The sequence below is a fragment of the Hemitrygon akajei genome, chromosome 13 (assembly GCF_048418815.1).
Source record: "Hemitrygon akajei chromosome 13, sHemAka1.3, whole genome shotgun sequence".
NCBI lineage: Eukaryota > Metazoa > Chordata > Chondrichthyes > Myliobatiformes > Dasyatidae > Hemitrygon > Hemitrygon akajei.
Window position 1 is genome coordinate 22806962 of NC_133136.1, and position 14725 is coordinate 22821686.

Consider the following 14725-nt stretch of genomic DNA (forward strand, 5'->3'; position numbering starts at 1 on the left):
CCTATAGTGTGGTAACCAGAACTACATGCAATACTCTAAATGTGGGCTAACTGAAGTTTTGCAGCAGGACTTCTTCATATTTGTACTCAAATGCCCAACTAATGAATGCAAGTATTGCTATGTCTTCTTTACCCCCCTATTCTCTTGAGTTGCCTTTCTCCAAACTATGGACTTGCATCCCAGGATTTCTTTTTACATCAGAGCTTGTAAAGGTCCTGCATTTATGCACAATTTCCTCCTGTATCTGACAACTCATTATATGTGTCATATTAAACTCCATCTGCCATTTCTCCACCCTGATTTATCTTCTGTTGTAACAACAAAAATTGACTATCTTCTTCACTCTCCATAATTCCATCAATTTTCATGTCACTTGCAAACTTACTCATCAGCCCAACAGACCTTCAGTCAGAGAGCACCCTCTTACCACTACTTTGTCTTTTAAGACCAAGTGAATTTTGTATTCAACTTATCATAGATCCCAAACGAGAAAATCTGCAGATACTGGAAATCCAAGCAACACACACAAGATGCTGGAGGAATTCAGCAAGCCAGGCAGCATCTATGGAAAAGAGTAAACAGTTGATGTTTCAGGTCAAGACATTAACTGTTTAATCTTTTCCATAGTTGCTCCCTGGCTTGCTGAGTTGCTGCAGTATTCTGTGTGTGTTATCATATATCCCTTGTGATTTTATGTTCTAGACAGCATACTATGAGGGACTTTGCTAAATACTTTATGTAGGTAAAGTTTGAATGGGTATTTTGAAGACGTAATAAAGATGATTGTTGAGGGTAAAGCCCTATCCTCATTAATCATCTTAATCACCTCAAAAAGCTCGATCAAACTTGTGAGACAGGATCTCCCCCCCCCCACATAAAACCATGCTGACTTTCCCTAATAAGTCCATGCTTTACCAAATACAAGTAATTCCTGCCCCCAAGAATCCCTGAAAATCAAAAACTACAGAAGATGCTGGAAACACGCAGTAGTTCAAGGAATATCTGTCAAAAGAATTTAATATTACAGGTAAAAACCACCTGAATCAGAACTGGAAATGAAATAAAATGTGTTAGTTTAAAATTGCAGAGAAGGTGGGTGAGAAAATCTGAGCAAATATCATAGATGGGTCAAGGTTCAGGAGCATGAAGATTCGTACAGCCAGATTTGGGAACAGCTTCTTTCCAACTGTGATAAGACTGCTGAACAGATCCTGACCCGGATCTGGGTCGTACCTTCCAAATATCTGGACCTGACTTGCACTACCTTACTTTCCCTTTTCTATTTTTCTAAATATGATTTATAATTTAAATTTTTATTGTATTTACTTTGATTTGTACTTCAGGGAGCACGAAGCGCAGAATCAAATATCACTGTGATGATTGTACGCTCTGGTGTCAATTGTTTGGTGACAATAAAGTAAAGTAATTCAGCAAGTAATTCAGTACTGCTGAAATGTCTAGTTCTGGCTTAGACTGTGGAGGTTGTGGAATTTGATATTGAGTTCAAAAAGCTACAACTTCCCCGAACAGAAGATCAGCTATCATTTCTCAGGTCAACATTGGACCTCATTATAACATTATATGATTTAATCTCAAATCATAAGCCGTAATGAACCAGAAAGTGCATTGTCTGGATCTGTGGCATTCAAGGATGGCAACCCAGGTCTGTACCAGAAAACCAGGTATGACTTGTGGAGGGCTATTTCAAGGACGAAGAGACAATGTCGAACAAGGTTGGAGGCAACATCAGATGTATGACAACTCTGGCGGGATTTGCAAGAAATTACTTTCTATAAAGCGAAACCCAATAGAATGAATGGCAGCGATGCTTCACCACCAGATGAATTCAATGCTTTCTATGCCTGTTTTGAAAGGGAGAATATATCTACAGCTGTGTAGATCCCTGCTGCACCCAGTGACCTGGTGATCTCTGTCTTGGAGGCCGATGTTAGGCTATCTTTAAAGAGGGTGAACCCTCCCAAGACGGAAGGCCCTGATGGAGTACCTGGTAAGGCTCTGAAAATTTGTGCCAACCAACTGGCAGGAGTATTCAAGGACATTTTCAACCTCTCACTGCTACGGGTAGAAGTCCCCACTTGCTTCAAAAAGGCAACAATTATACCAGTGCCTAAGAAGAATAATGTGAATTGCCTAAATGACTATCGTCCATTAGCACTCACATCTACAGTGATGAAATGCTTTGAGAGGTTGGTTGTGACTGGACTGAACTCCTGCCTCAGCAAGGACCTGGATCCAATGTAATTTGCCTATTGTCACAATAGGTCAATGGCAGACGCAATCTCAATGGCTCTTCATATGGCCTTAGACAATACAAACACCTATGTCAGGATGCTGTTCATTAACTTTAGCTTAGCGTTTAACACTATCATTCTCAGAGAACCTGGGCCTCGGTACCTCCCTCTGCAATTGGATCTTCAACTTCCTGACTAGAAGACCACAATCTGTGCAGACTGGTGATAATATCTCCTCCTCGCTGACAATCAACACTAGTGCACCTCAGGGGTGTGTGCTTAAACCACTGCTCCACTCTCTCTATACCCATGACTGTGTGGCTAGGCATAGCTCAAATACCATCTATAAATTTGCTGATGATACATCCATTGTTAGTAGAAACTCAGATGGAGACAGGAGGGTGTACAGGAAAGAGATATGCCAACTAGTGGAGTGATGTCACAGCAACAACCTGGCACTCAACATCAAACGAAAGAGCTGATTGTAGACGTCAGAAGGAGTAAGATGAAGGAACACATACCAATCCTCATAGAGATATCAGAAGTGGAGAGAGTGGATAGTTTCAAGTTCCTGGGTGCAGAGATCTCTGAGGACCTAACCTCATACTAACATATCGATGCAGCTACAAAGAAGGCAAGACAGCATCTATACTTCGTTAGGAGTTTGAAGAGATTTGGCATATCAACAAACACACTCAAAAACTTCTATAGAAGTACCACGGAGAACATTCTGACAGGCTGCATCACTGTCTAGTATGCAGGAGGGTGGGGGGGAGTTACTGTGCAGGACCGAAACAAGCTGCTGAGGGTTGTAAATTTAGTCAGCTCCATCTTGGCTACTAGCCTACAAAGTACCCAGGACACCTTCAAGGAGCGGTGTCTCAGTAAGGCAGCATCTTTTATTAAGGACCCCACAGCATCCAGGGCATTCCCTTTTCTCACTGTTACCATCAGGTAGGAGGTACAGAAGCCTGAAGGCACACACTCAGCAATTCAGGAACAGTTTCTTCCCCTCTGCCATCTGATTCCTAAATGGACATTGATCCTGTAAACATTACCTCACTTTTTTAATATATATTATTTCTCGTTTTGCTTGACTTTTAATCTATTTTTTGTACGTATACTGTAATTGATTTACTTTTACTTTTATTTTTTTTCCTCTTTTATATTATGCATTGCATTGAACTGCTGCTGCTGAGTTAACAAATCTCACGACACATGCCGGTGATAATAAACCTGATTCTGATTCACTGTTAGGCCACTGGTCAAAGTTAAGGATGATCCAGCCCGTTAATTTATAGCTTTTCCTGCCTATTATCTAGATGAAGAACCTTTAGCAGCTTCAACGCCGACTGAAGCAATGCCGCCTGAAAGTGCAAAGATAGATATTGAAGAAGACATAGAAGAGCTTCTGGATGCAAAGGTACAAGCATTTAATCTGAACAATCAACTTGCACAGTCTTATTTAAATTTAGCTATGATAACCATATTCTGTGGTCTTGAATTAAAGCTTCTTTCTTGACAGAGCTTGAGAATGAGTTCTAACCAACTATAGATGTCAGTGTAAACTAGAGTCCCTGTTTGTCTAATTTCTATTGATGCAATTAAAATAGATTTGTATATTATCATTTGTAATGCATTTCTTTGTTTCGCCATGATGTTCTTAAAATTGATATTGGGCTTTATTGGACTTGTTGCAAATATTCAAGTTAAAAAGTGTCTCATATTTTCATAGTATTGAGATAGATGGAAAAGGACAATTTAGAGAACAACTATTGAATTCTTCTGATGGACTAACAAACATTTACTCTGCAACCAGTTAGAACTAATGAGTAATTACATAGATCTCAGCTGACATCTAGAAGGATGCAGAGAAAGAATATGTCAAGATGTTACCTAGATTGAGGGAATTCAATTAAGAGAAATGTTTCCACACACTCCATCTCTCTTCTCCTCTCTTCCATTGAGTGGAATGTACAAAAGACAAAGTACGTAGCATCAGGCTCAAGAACAGCTTCTACCCCTCTGTTATAAGACTGCTGAATGGTTCCCTTAGATGATAAGCTGGACTCTAGACCTCATAATCTACCTTGCCATGATCTTGCCTATTATTGTTTACCTGCACTGCATTTTCTCTATGGTTGTTACTTTATTCTGTTATTGTTTACTTTGTTCTATCTCAGAGCAATGATTTGATCTGTATGAACTGCATGCAAGACAAGCTCTTCATTCTATCTTCATACAACAATAGTAAACCAATTTCAATTCCAGAATTGTTTCTTAAGAATTAAGGCCATTTCTCTTAGAAAAGAAAGTATTAAAAGTAACAAGTGACCTCATGGAAGTTCTCCAGATGATGAGTGGTTTTGAGAGTGGAAAATAAAGTATTTGTTCTGGTAAATAAGCCAATGAACAAAGGTCATAGGATCAAAATCTTAGGTAAAAGATGAAGCAAAATCTTTTTACTAAGAGAACTATCTGGATCTGGAGGTAAGAACTGTTTCATAAGTAATCTTAGAAGGGAGTTGAATAGATATTTATTAATGAAGAGCTTATGCAGTTACAGACAAATAATGTGAACCTTGAATAAGCATGGCTGTACTTACTGAGCTATCCTTGCTAAGATTTTTCTTTTATTATTTATGTACAGTATGTGCAGAACATCATTTTTAATATTCCTTGATAAATTAATTTCAAGTTTATTTTGTTTGCTTTTCTAATTCTTTTGATCTAACCTTCTCATATTTCCTTTTATTTCACTTGCTGTCTTTGTGCATGCACCTTTCCTTGGTTTTAGTTTGTCCTTATTTTCTGTATTTTGCGATTTCATGCTGTCATTGATTAGTTTCTTCTTGTTTTGTTTTAATGGTTTAGATTTCTTCCAGATTACAAGGGCTGAAAGTATGAATCAATGGATTTAGTGGCATGGTTTTGTTGAATAGCTCAGAAGGCACAAGGGGCTCTGTTTCTTTTTCTGAAGTTCTTAATTAATTATTATTCAATACTATAACCTTTACTCCTACTTTGTTGCTCATAAATGGGAAATGGATGTTGATAACAAAGCCTTCTTGAACTGCATCAACTTTCTGGTGTGGGTAGGGAGTTCCAAAATTTTGACCAAATATTCATACATGAGTGGAGTATTGACTGATTGGCAGAAGACAGAGAGTGGGAATAAATGGATCCTAGTCTGGCTGGCTGCCGGTTACCAGTAGCTTTCCACAGGGGTTGGTGTTGGGACTGCTGCTTTTTATGATGTATGTCAATGATTTGGACTATGGTATTAATGGATTTGTGGCTAAATTTGCTGATGATACAAAGATAGGTGGAGGAGCGGGTAGTGTTGAGGAAACAGGGCGCCTGCAGAGAGACTTAGATAGTTTAGGGGAATGGGTAAAGAAGTGGCAAATTAAATACAATGTTGGAAAGTGTATGGTCATACACTTCATTGGAAGAAATAAATGGGCAGATTATTATTTAGATGGGGATAGAATTCAAAGTACACAGATGCAAAGGGACTTGGGAGTCCTTGTGCAGGATACCCTAAAGGTTAACCTCCAGGTTCAGTTGGTTGTGAAGAAGGCGAATGCAATGTTGGCATTCATTTCTAGAGGTATAGAATATAAGAGCAGGGATGTGATGTCGAGGCTCTATAAGGCACTCGTGAGACCACATATGGAGTATTGTGTGCAGTTTTGGGCTCCTTATTTTAGAAAGGATATACTGACATTGGAGCGGGTTCAGAGAAGGTTCACAAGAATGATTCCAGGAATGAAAGGGTTACCATATGAGGAATGTCTGGCAGCTCTTGGGCTGTATTCCTGGAGTTCAGGAGAATGAGGGGGGATCTCATAGAAACAATCCGAATGTTAAAGGGCCTGAACGGATTAGATATGGCAAAGTTATTTCCCGTGGTAGGGGATTCTAAGGCAAGAGGGCACAACTTCAGGATTGAAGGACATCCATTTAGAACTTAGATGCAGAGAAATTACTTCAGTCAGAGGGTGGTAAATCTGTGGAATTTGTTGCCAGAAGCGGCTGCGGAGGCCAAGTCATTGGGTGCATTTAAGGCAGAAATAGACAGGTTCTTGATTAACCATGGCATCAAAGGGTATGGGGTGAAGGCAGGGGAGTGGGGATGACTGGAAGAATTGGATCAGCCCATGATTGAATGGTGAAGCAGACTCAATGGGCCGAATAGCCTACTTCTGCTCCTATATCTTATGGTCTTATTGTCTTATTTTCCACTTATTTTGATGGTTGAAGAAAAGTTTGCAGATGCTTCCTATGTACTCATTGCCTGAGTCTTTCGAGATGGTAGAGATTATTTCTGAAGAAGGATGAGGGTTACGAGTACTTGGAAGTTAACAATGCACACTATCCTAATTTTAAAATATTTCATGTTAATGCTGAGACTACTTACCTAAAACAACAGTGGAAGTACCTTCACCAGAAGATCTTTTGCAGTTCATGAGGACAGCTTACCAATACTTCTCAGGCAATCAGTAATGGCCACCTAGGTTGCAATGTTTGTGGTACATTTCTCTGGGCACCTGGAGTTATAATTATTTTTAAACTTTATAAAAATTACTTCTAAAAGTAATTGCATATTAGATTCAAATTAATCATTTTTATTGCATTGACAGGGATGAAATACAGTCTTTTTATGTTTATATTTATTGGTTATTCTGCAGGCAATGGATGAGGAAGAAGACAAGGAAATAGTTAAACCTAAGCAAGAACGAAAAATTCCCAACCAGTTCAACTTTAGTGAAAGGGCTTCACAGACTTTCAACAATCCAATGAGGGTAAAATAGTATTATTTTATGATGAAACAAATAACTTCAGTTATATTGTTAGCTTTATAGAAAGCTAAACCTGCTAGGAACAAGAATGCAAGCAAAAAGAGACCCGAAGTCTTCGTTAATATGTTTAAAAGTGCAGTCTTAGTTTTATGGCGGACTAAGTGTAACTCCTCCAGGCATCACAAGGAATCTTTGTAGACCCATTTGGGTAGCTGCATCAACTGTAGTCAGAAAACACACTGTTCTTATCACATCGTTGGAGATGTTATGCTTCTTACTCCCATGTTTTTGGCCAGCTCCATCTTTTAACTTTTAGTCATCTCCAAAGTCCTCTAACTGATGTCCAGGTTGAAATGAACTATGTAGTGATGTAACTGTTCTCTTAGCCTTCGAATGTCAACACATTCACATGCTCAGAAATCTCAAGCCTTACAGATTGTACTAAGGTAAAACCAAAAAAAAAATATGACACAACTTGAAGGTTAGTTATTTCTGTGCTGCTACTACCAGTGCAAAGTGGTCTTCAAGTACACCATTCTTCTGCAGGTTAACTGTGAATAGATGAGGTTGGTCTGCAGTTTATGCCATAGTGCAGTTCTAGAGATGCTGGCCTTAAATAAGAGTATGCCTCATTATGTTATCAGAACAGTGTAAAATGTTGCTGGTCCAAGTACACTCTTTAGGGTCTGTTGAGTCATCACACCCACCTCCATTATGTTATTCTGTAGAGTTGTTACAACAAGGATGCAATCCAGTTAAGCAGTTGGTTAAACAATTCTTGTTAATCAGTTTTAGAGAAGTTGACCTCTTTTCACAACTCCCTTTTGGGTCCATCTTTAATCAGTGATCTTAAAGTCCCACTTTCTGAATCAGGTTTGGAGCAGGTCCATTCTACATCATTATGTCATTTTCCATGGTTCCCCAACTCTGGAATTTTCTCCAGGCATTGTAGGTATAAATCCAAACTAAAGGATTCAATACACATTTCACTGTAAGGTTAAAACATGAATGTACTCAGATCAGACTTGCTTTATTCTCTGTCCGTAGCTCTTCAGAGGAATTGCATCAGTTGTCTACAGGTGATATTTGATATCAAGTGTTCTACATTTTTAATATATTCTGTCTCTACAAATAGCTTCCACAATCAGAAGTTTATCACCTTCACTATCACTTTCACAATCCTACATAATTGGCTATGTATGGCCAATCCGAATCATGAATGATTGCTGCTGTGTTATAACTTTTATTTCAGATTTATGGAAGCCAATTTCTTTTGATTGATAAGGAACTAGTTACCTGATTCTGAAGCTGACTGTGCCATTAGGCTAGTCTTGTTCACTCTGCAGTAGGGTCCCTTTCATAAAGTTTCAAACACACTCTCTCTCATTTACTTTCTGACTATCTTTTAAAGGTAATACTGATAGTGAAATGTATTAAATAAATAAATAAATAATCTTTATCATAATGACTAACATTGTATTGTTTAACCAATCAAAAACAGAGCAATAGCAGGGGTGGAGGAAATGTAAGGCACTCCTTCCCTCTGTCAGCCTGCAGGTCACCCATGGGCAAGCGGTAGCACCTGCTAGGTCACAAAGCTATGGGAGCAGGTGGTGGATGGTTGTATGAGTAGCTGGTGCATATCACAAGTACTGGTTATGCGACTATTGATGCCAGGCTGACAATATGTGAAGAGTGTTGATAATGGCTGCCGTCATCCATCTTGTAAAGACATCCCCCAGAAAAAGGCAATGGCAAACCACTTCTGTAGAAAAATTTGCCAGGAACAACGGTCACGGAAAGACCATGGTCACCTATATCATAGATAGATAGATAGATAGATAGATAGATAGATAGATAGATAGATAGATAGATAGATACTTTATTCATCCCCATGGGGAAATTCAACTTTTTTCCAATGTCCCATACACTTGTTGTAGCAAAACTAATTACATACAATACTTAACTCAGTAAAAAATATGATATGCATCTAAATCACCATCTCAAAAAGCATTAATAATAGCTTTTAAAAAGTTCTTAAGTCCTGGCGGTAGAATTGTAAAGCCTAATGGCATTGGGGAGTATTGACCTCTTCATCCTGTCTGAGGAGCATTGCATCGATAGTAACCTGTCGCTGAAACTGCTTCTCTGTCTCTGGATGGTGCTATGTAGAGGATGTTCAGAGTTATCCATAATTGACCGTAGACTACTCAGCGCCCTTCGCTCAGCTACTGATGTTAAACTCTCCAGTACTTTGCCCACGACAGAGCCCGCCTTCCTTACCAGCTTATTAAGACGTGAGGTGTCCCTCTTCTTAATGCTTCCTCCCCAACACGCCACTACAAAGAAGAGGGCGCTCTCCACAACTGACCTATAGAACATCTTCAGCATCTCACTACAGACATTGAATGACGCCAACCTTCTTAGGAAGTACAGTCGACTCTGTGCCTTCCTGCACAAGGCATCTGTGATGGCATACGAGATGGCATGTAATAAACGATATATATATTCCATTTAAATATATATTTATGTTTGATTTCCACATCATAAAACATCGAATTCTCCAACTTCCGGTAATTTCCTCCCCTCTCCCTTCCCCCATCCCACTTTCACTCTGCCTCCTCTTCCAGCTGCCTATCATCTCTCTCATGATTCTGCCTTCTTCTACTACCCATAGTGCTTTCCCCTTACATTCCTTCTTCACCTCTCCTGCCTATCCCCTCCCTGCTTCCTCTCCCCCAACCCTTGATCTTTCCTCTGGTTTTTCACCTGGCACCTTCCCCCTCTCCCCCCACTTCTTTTTTGGGGCCCCTGCCCCCTCCTTCTTCAGTCCTGACGTAGGGTCTCAGCCCGAAACGTTGACTGCTCATTTCAAAGGATGCTGCCCGACCTGCTGAGGTCATCCAGCTTGTTTGTATGTGTTGATTTGACCACAGCATTTGCAGTGTACTTTGTGTTTACTATTCATAAAACTTGTGCTCTTTAATTTCTGGAGTCAGTAGGAGTTCATAGAAACCGAGAACAGTGCCTAAGCTTTCAAAAACAGGCTCCATACATAAGGCTAAACTGTCTCTGGACTCTTCCAATGGATGCTCTAATGTCAGCAGTCATGGGTGCCTCAGTCTCATCAGCTACTGCACACCTTTCCTGAGTGATTCAATTATGTGCCTGTTAATTTGTATGGGAATGGGAACTGCAGTAAGAGTGCTGAGGATGGGGCAATCAGTATACAAGCAGACACAGTGAATGGATTGAAGTGTTACGTGGAGGCAACATTGAAAAGGGTGATGAATACAGGACTGAAGATGTCATATTTGAATGCACAGAGTGTACAGAATAAGGTAGTGATCTTGTAATGCAGCTAGAGGTTGCCAGGTATGATGTGGGCATCACTGACTTGTGACTGAAAAAAGATCTTTGTTGAGAGCTTAACATCCAAGGATACACGTTGTATGAAAGGACAGACATGTAGGCATAAGGGGTAGAGTGTCTTCATTGGTGAAAAATGAAATCAAGTCCTTAGAAAGGGACATAGTTTTGGAAGATGTAGAATCCTTGGGGATAGAGTAAAGGGACTGCAAAGGTTAAAAAAATAATCTAATGTTAATTGTATACAGGCCTCCAAACAGTAGCCAAGGAATTATAGAAGCATGAGAGAGGATTCTTGATTGGAAGGGACACTAGCAGGGATGTTAGCAGAACAGCAATGGTTGGTATTTTTGGGAGCAATTTGGAAGGGGCAGGATAGATACATCCTAAAGATGAAGAAGAATTTTAAAGGGAGAACAAGGCAATTGTGGTTGACAAGGGAAGTCAAAGACTGCATAAAAGGAAAAGAGGTGGCATATAATATAGAAAAAAATAGTGGGAAATAGAGGATTAGGGAGCTTTTAAAAGCCAACAAAAGACAACTAAAAAAAGCCATAAAGAGAAAAATTGAAATATGAAGGTAAGCCAACCAATAATATAAAAGAGGATATCAAAAGCTTTATTCAGATATAGAAAGCATAAAAGACAGGCGAGAGTGGATACTCAACCACTGGAAATTGTTGCTGGAGAGGTAGTAATGGGGGAGAAATAAATGGTGGATGAATTTAACAGGTATTTTGTGTAAGTCTTCACTGTGGAAGACACTACAGTGTGCCAGAAATTCGAAAATGTTAGGGGGCAGAAGTGAGTGTAGTTGCTTTAACTAGAAGAAGGTGCTTGGTAAATTGAAAGGTCTGGAGATAGATACGTCACCTGGACCAAATGAGCTACACACCAGTGTTTTGAAAGGGGTAGGTCAAGAGATTCTGGAGGCATTAATGGTGATCACTAGATTTTGGAATGGTTCTGGAAGACTGGAAAATTGCAAATGTTACTCGCCTCTTTAAGAAGAGAGAGAGGCAGAAGAAAGGAAGTTATAGGCCAGTTAGTCTGACTTCAGTGGTAGGGAAGATGTTGGAGTCCATCATTAAGGATGAGTTTTCAGAGTGCTTTGAAGCTCAGAATCAGAATCAGGTTTATTATCACGGACATATGTCGTGAAATTTGTTACCATAGCAGCAGCAGTTCAATGCAATACATAATACAAAAGAAGAGAAAAAAAAATAAAAGTAATAATAATAACTAAATAAGTAAATCAATTACAGTATACGTATACTGAATAGATAAAAAATCGTACATAGAACATAGAAAACCTACAGCACAATACAGGCCCTTCGGCCCACAAAATTGTGCCGAACATGTCCCTACCTTAGAAATTACTAGGCTTACCTATAGCCCTCTGTTTTTCTAAGCTCCATGTACCTATCCAAAAGTCTCTTAAAAGACCCTATCGTATCCGCCTCCACCCCCGTTGCTGGCAGCCCATTCCACGCACTCACCACTCTCTGAGAAAAAAACTTAGCCCTGACATCTCCTCTGTACCTACTCCCCAGTACATTAAACCTGTGTCCTCTTGTGGCAACCATTTCAGCCCTGGGAAAAAGCCTCTGACTATCCACATGATCAATGCCTCTCATCATCTTGTACACCTCTATCAGGTCACCTGTCATCCTCCGTCACTCCAAGCAGAAAAGGCCGAGTTCACTCAACCTATTCTCATAAGGCAGGCACCCCAATCCAGGCAACATCCTTGTAAATCTCCTCTGCAATAAACAGAAATAATATATATTAAAAAGTGAGGTAGTGTTCACGGATTCAATGTCCGTTTAGTGATCATATGGCAGAAGGAAAGAAGCTGTTGCTGAATTGCTGAGTGTGCCTTCAGGCTTCTGTATCTCTTACCTGATGGTAACAGTGAGAATTTTGCCAAAGGGCTCACATCGCATCAGATAATGATCTGTTACCCAACAAAATACAACATGATCATGTCTGCATGTACAGTAAATGAATTTTGTATTTCCCTTAGATGGCTTGATAGTAATTTTTATCTGATGGACATTTTCACATTAATTATTCAGTGTATTATCCAACTTACATAATAAGATAAAGACTAAATGCATTAATCAGTGTTGTAGGTCCTCTCTGATGTGCTAAAATATCTACATCAGCAAAGCAGCTTGGAGTGCTATACTAGTACCATACATTAAATAATAATTTAATACAGAATATTTCGTAAAATAAAATGCCAATGTTTGATGTAATGATATTGAAAGTCTCCATTTTCCCTTCTGCAGGAAAATGGATGCCAGACAGAGCCACCTCCCAGAGCAAGTTTTTCATCAACAGCCAACCAGGTGAAACTATGCATGCATGTTTTTTTTTTCTCAATGGTTGCTCACTGATTATCTGTTATTTGTGAAGTGGGGTGCCGTGCACAATCATAATCGATTGAAAATGGACGTGGGAGCATGGAGGAACATCGGGAAATTCCAGGAAGACCTTCTTCGTTGCTGCTGTGCGGTCCGGGACTCTGCTGGGAAGAACAGGCCCCCAGTCCTCGGGGTCGCATTGCCTATGGCCGTTGGTGAGGCTGTCTTAATACGCTCGGCAGAAGATGGTGCTTGGAGAAGCTGTGCTGGAGGGGATGGTCGTCGGCTCGGAGGTTCAACGGACTCGGAGTACGCTGCGGTCAGGTTGCTTTTGGTGTGTGCTGCGTCTGCGAGGCTGGGTTCGACGGAACTTTCATTGTCTGCTGTGTCTGCGAGGCTGAGTCGGGCGGCGCCGTGGAAGTCCATAGCGCGGTTATTCCCTTCTGCCGCCAGCATGGGATGGCGAGTCTGTCGGAACCCTGGGGACTTGTGGAAACTGTGTGGTGATTTCTTTTGAACTTATAGTCCTTGAATATCTTTGGACTATTTTTACTGTGCCCATGGTCTGTTTTTTTATCAATTATGCTATTGTTTGCACTGTTGTAACTATGAAGTTTTGTGCAGGTCTTGTAGCTTTAGTTTTCGGTTTTGTTTTTGTCTGTTGGATTTGGAGCTCCTTTCTGGGGAACGCGCTAAGACGGTAGCGCGATATTAATATGCAGCAACCTCTCCGGACTCTGGATTGGGGATTGCCAAATGTTATGTGGATTTTCTGGTGTAGTCTGTTTTGTCATATGCTTTTGTGATATCATTCTGGGGGAATGTTGTGTCATTTTTTAACTGCATTGCATTTGTGGTTTCTAAATGACAATAAACTGAATCTGAATCTGAATCATTAACCAGTGAAAGTACAAAAACTCATTGATTGATACATAAATCAAATAATATTACTGTCTAAGGACACGCATACCTGAATGATGTCCATTTGTCTGATTTTGTGCCCTTTTGGTGTCACCAAAGCAAATATAGATTGAAAATTTTAGCTGTCTTCATGTCTTTTTAGTTTGAGTGAAGGATTAAATTTACATAACATTTCTTGTGATACTCATCTTTGCCTTCATGCAAATTATTCTAATTTGACAAGATAACTTGTTTTCATTCTAATCATTTTCATTTATAATTTTGCTACTTTTAAATGTATTTTCTCAGCCTTTTCTATATTTGCTTTTTAAAACCATTATAATTGTTGTCCTTTTCCTTCTGTAATCAGCACTGAAGTTAGAGCTCTACTGAGAGCTTTGCATATGAAATGTTACATTTTGTAGAATGGATGCAATTGAGTTTTTAATGGCATTCTTAACCATATATGCTGCTGTATAACTATACTAGTTCTGAATAATTATTTCATAATTCCTGATTTTTAAAATACTACTGTTTTAGTAGTTCCTTCAATGTTTGTTCATGATTTTTTATCTTCTATCATATTCATATTTGTATCCTTGTCTTCAATTTGTTTTACATATAATATTTAAAATGTCATTTAAAAATTTCAGCTTCAAACTAATTTGCAAATATCAATATTCTTCAACCTGATTAATTACTCATTGATCTTGGTGATATTACTGTTGTTGCATGTCATAGCTCTCTTATGGAAGGTACATGATTACTAGAAAAGGGAGATTCACAGCACAAAGTCTGCTAATTCTTTATGGAAACTTGCACAAAGGGAATAGCCATTGCTATCATTTGTTCTTGAACAGAAAATGCTGACCGACACATTCAACATATTTCATTCTTCATCTGATTTATGCACCTTTCCAACTTAAATTATAGTTCTATGACAAGGCATTTCTTAAAATTCCTGTATCAATGTATTGTTGTTCTTATCTCTAACACCAATCCAGAGATATTGAAGTTTCTATCGTCTTGC

General features: G+C 39.3%; 1 protein-coding gene across 1 annotated transcript in view; it reads left to right on the forward strand.

The window, feature by feature from the left end:
- dnai1.2 (dynein, axonemal, intermediate chain 1, paralog 2) overlaps positions 1-14725 on the forward strand; it is a 147865-nt gene that overhangs the window by 36456 nt on the left and 96684 nt on the right. The window contains exons 6-8 of the mRNA XM_073064242.1: positions 3575-3675; positions 6947-7060; positions 12721-12780. Coding sequence (XP_072920343.1) covers positions 3575-3675; positions 6947-7060; positions 12721-12780 — 275 coding nt within the window. The remainder of the gene's footprint in view (positions 1-3574; positions 3676-6946; positions 7061-12720; positions 12781-14725) is intronic.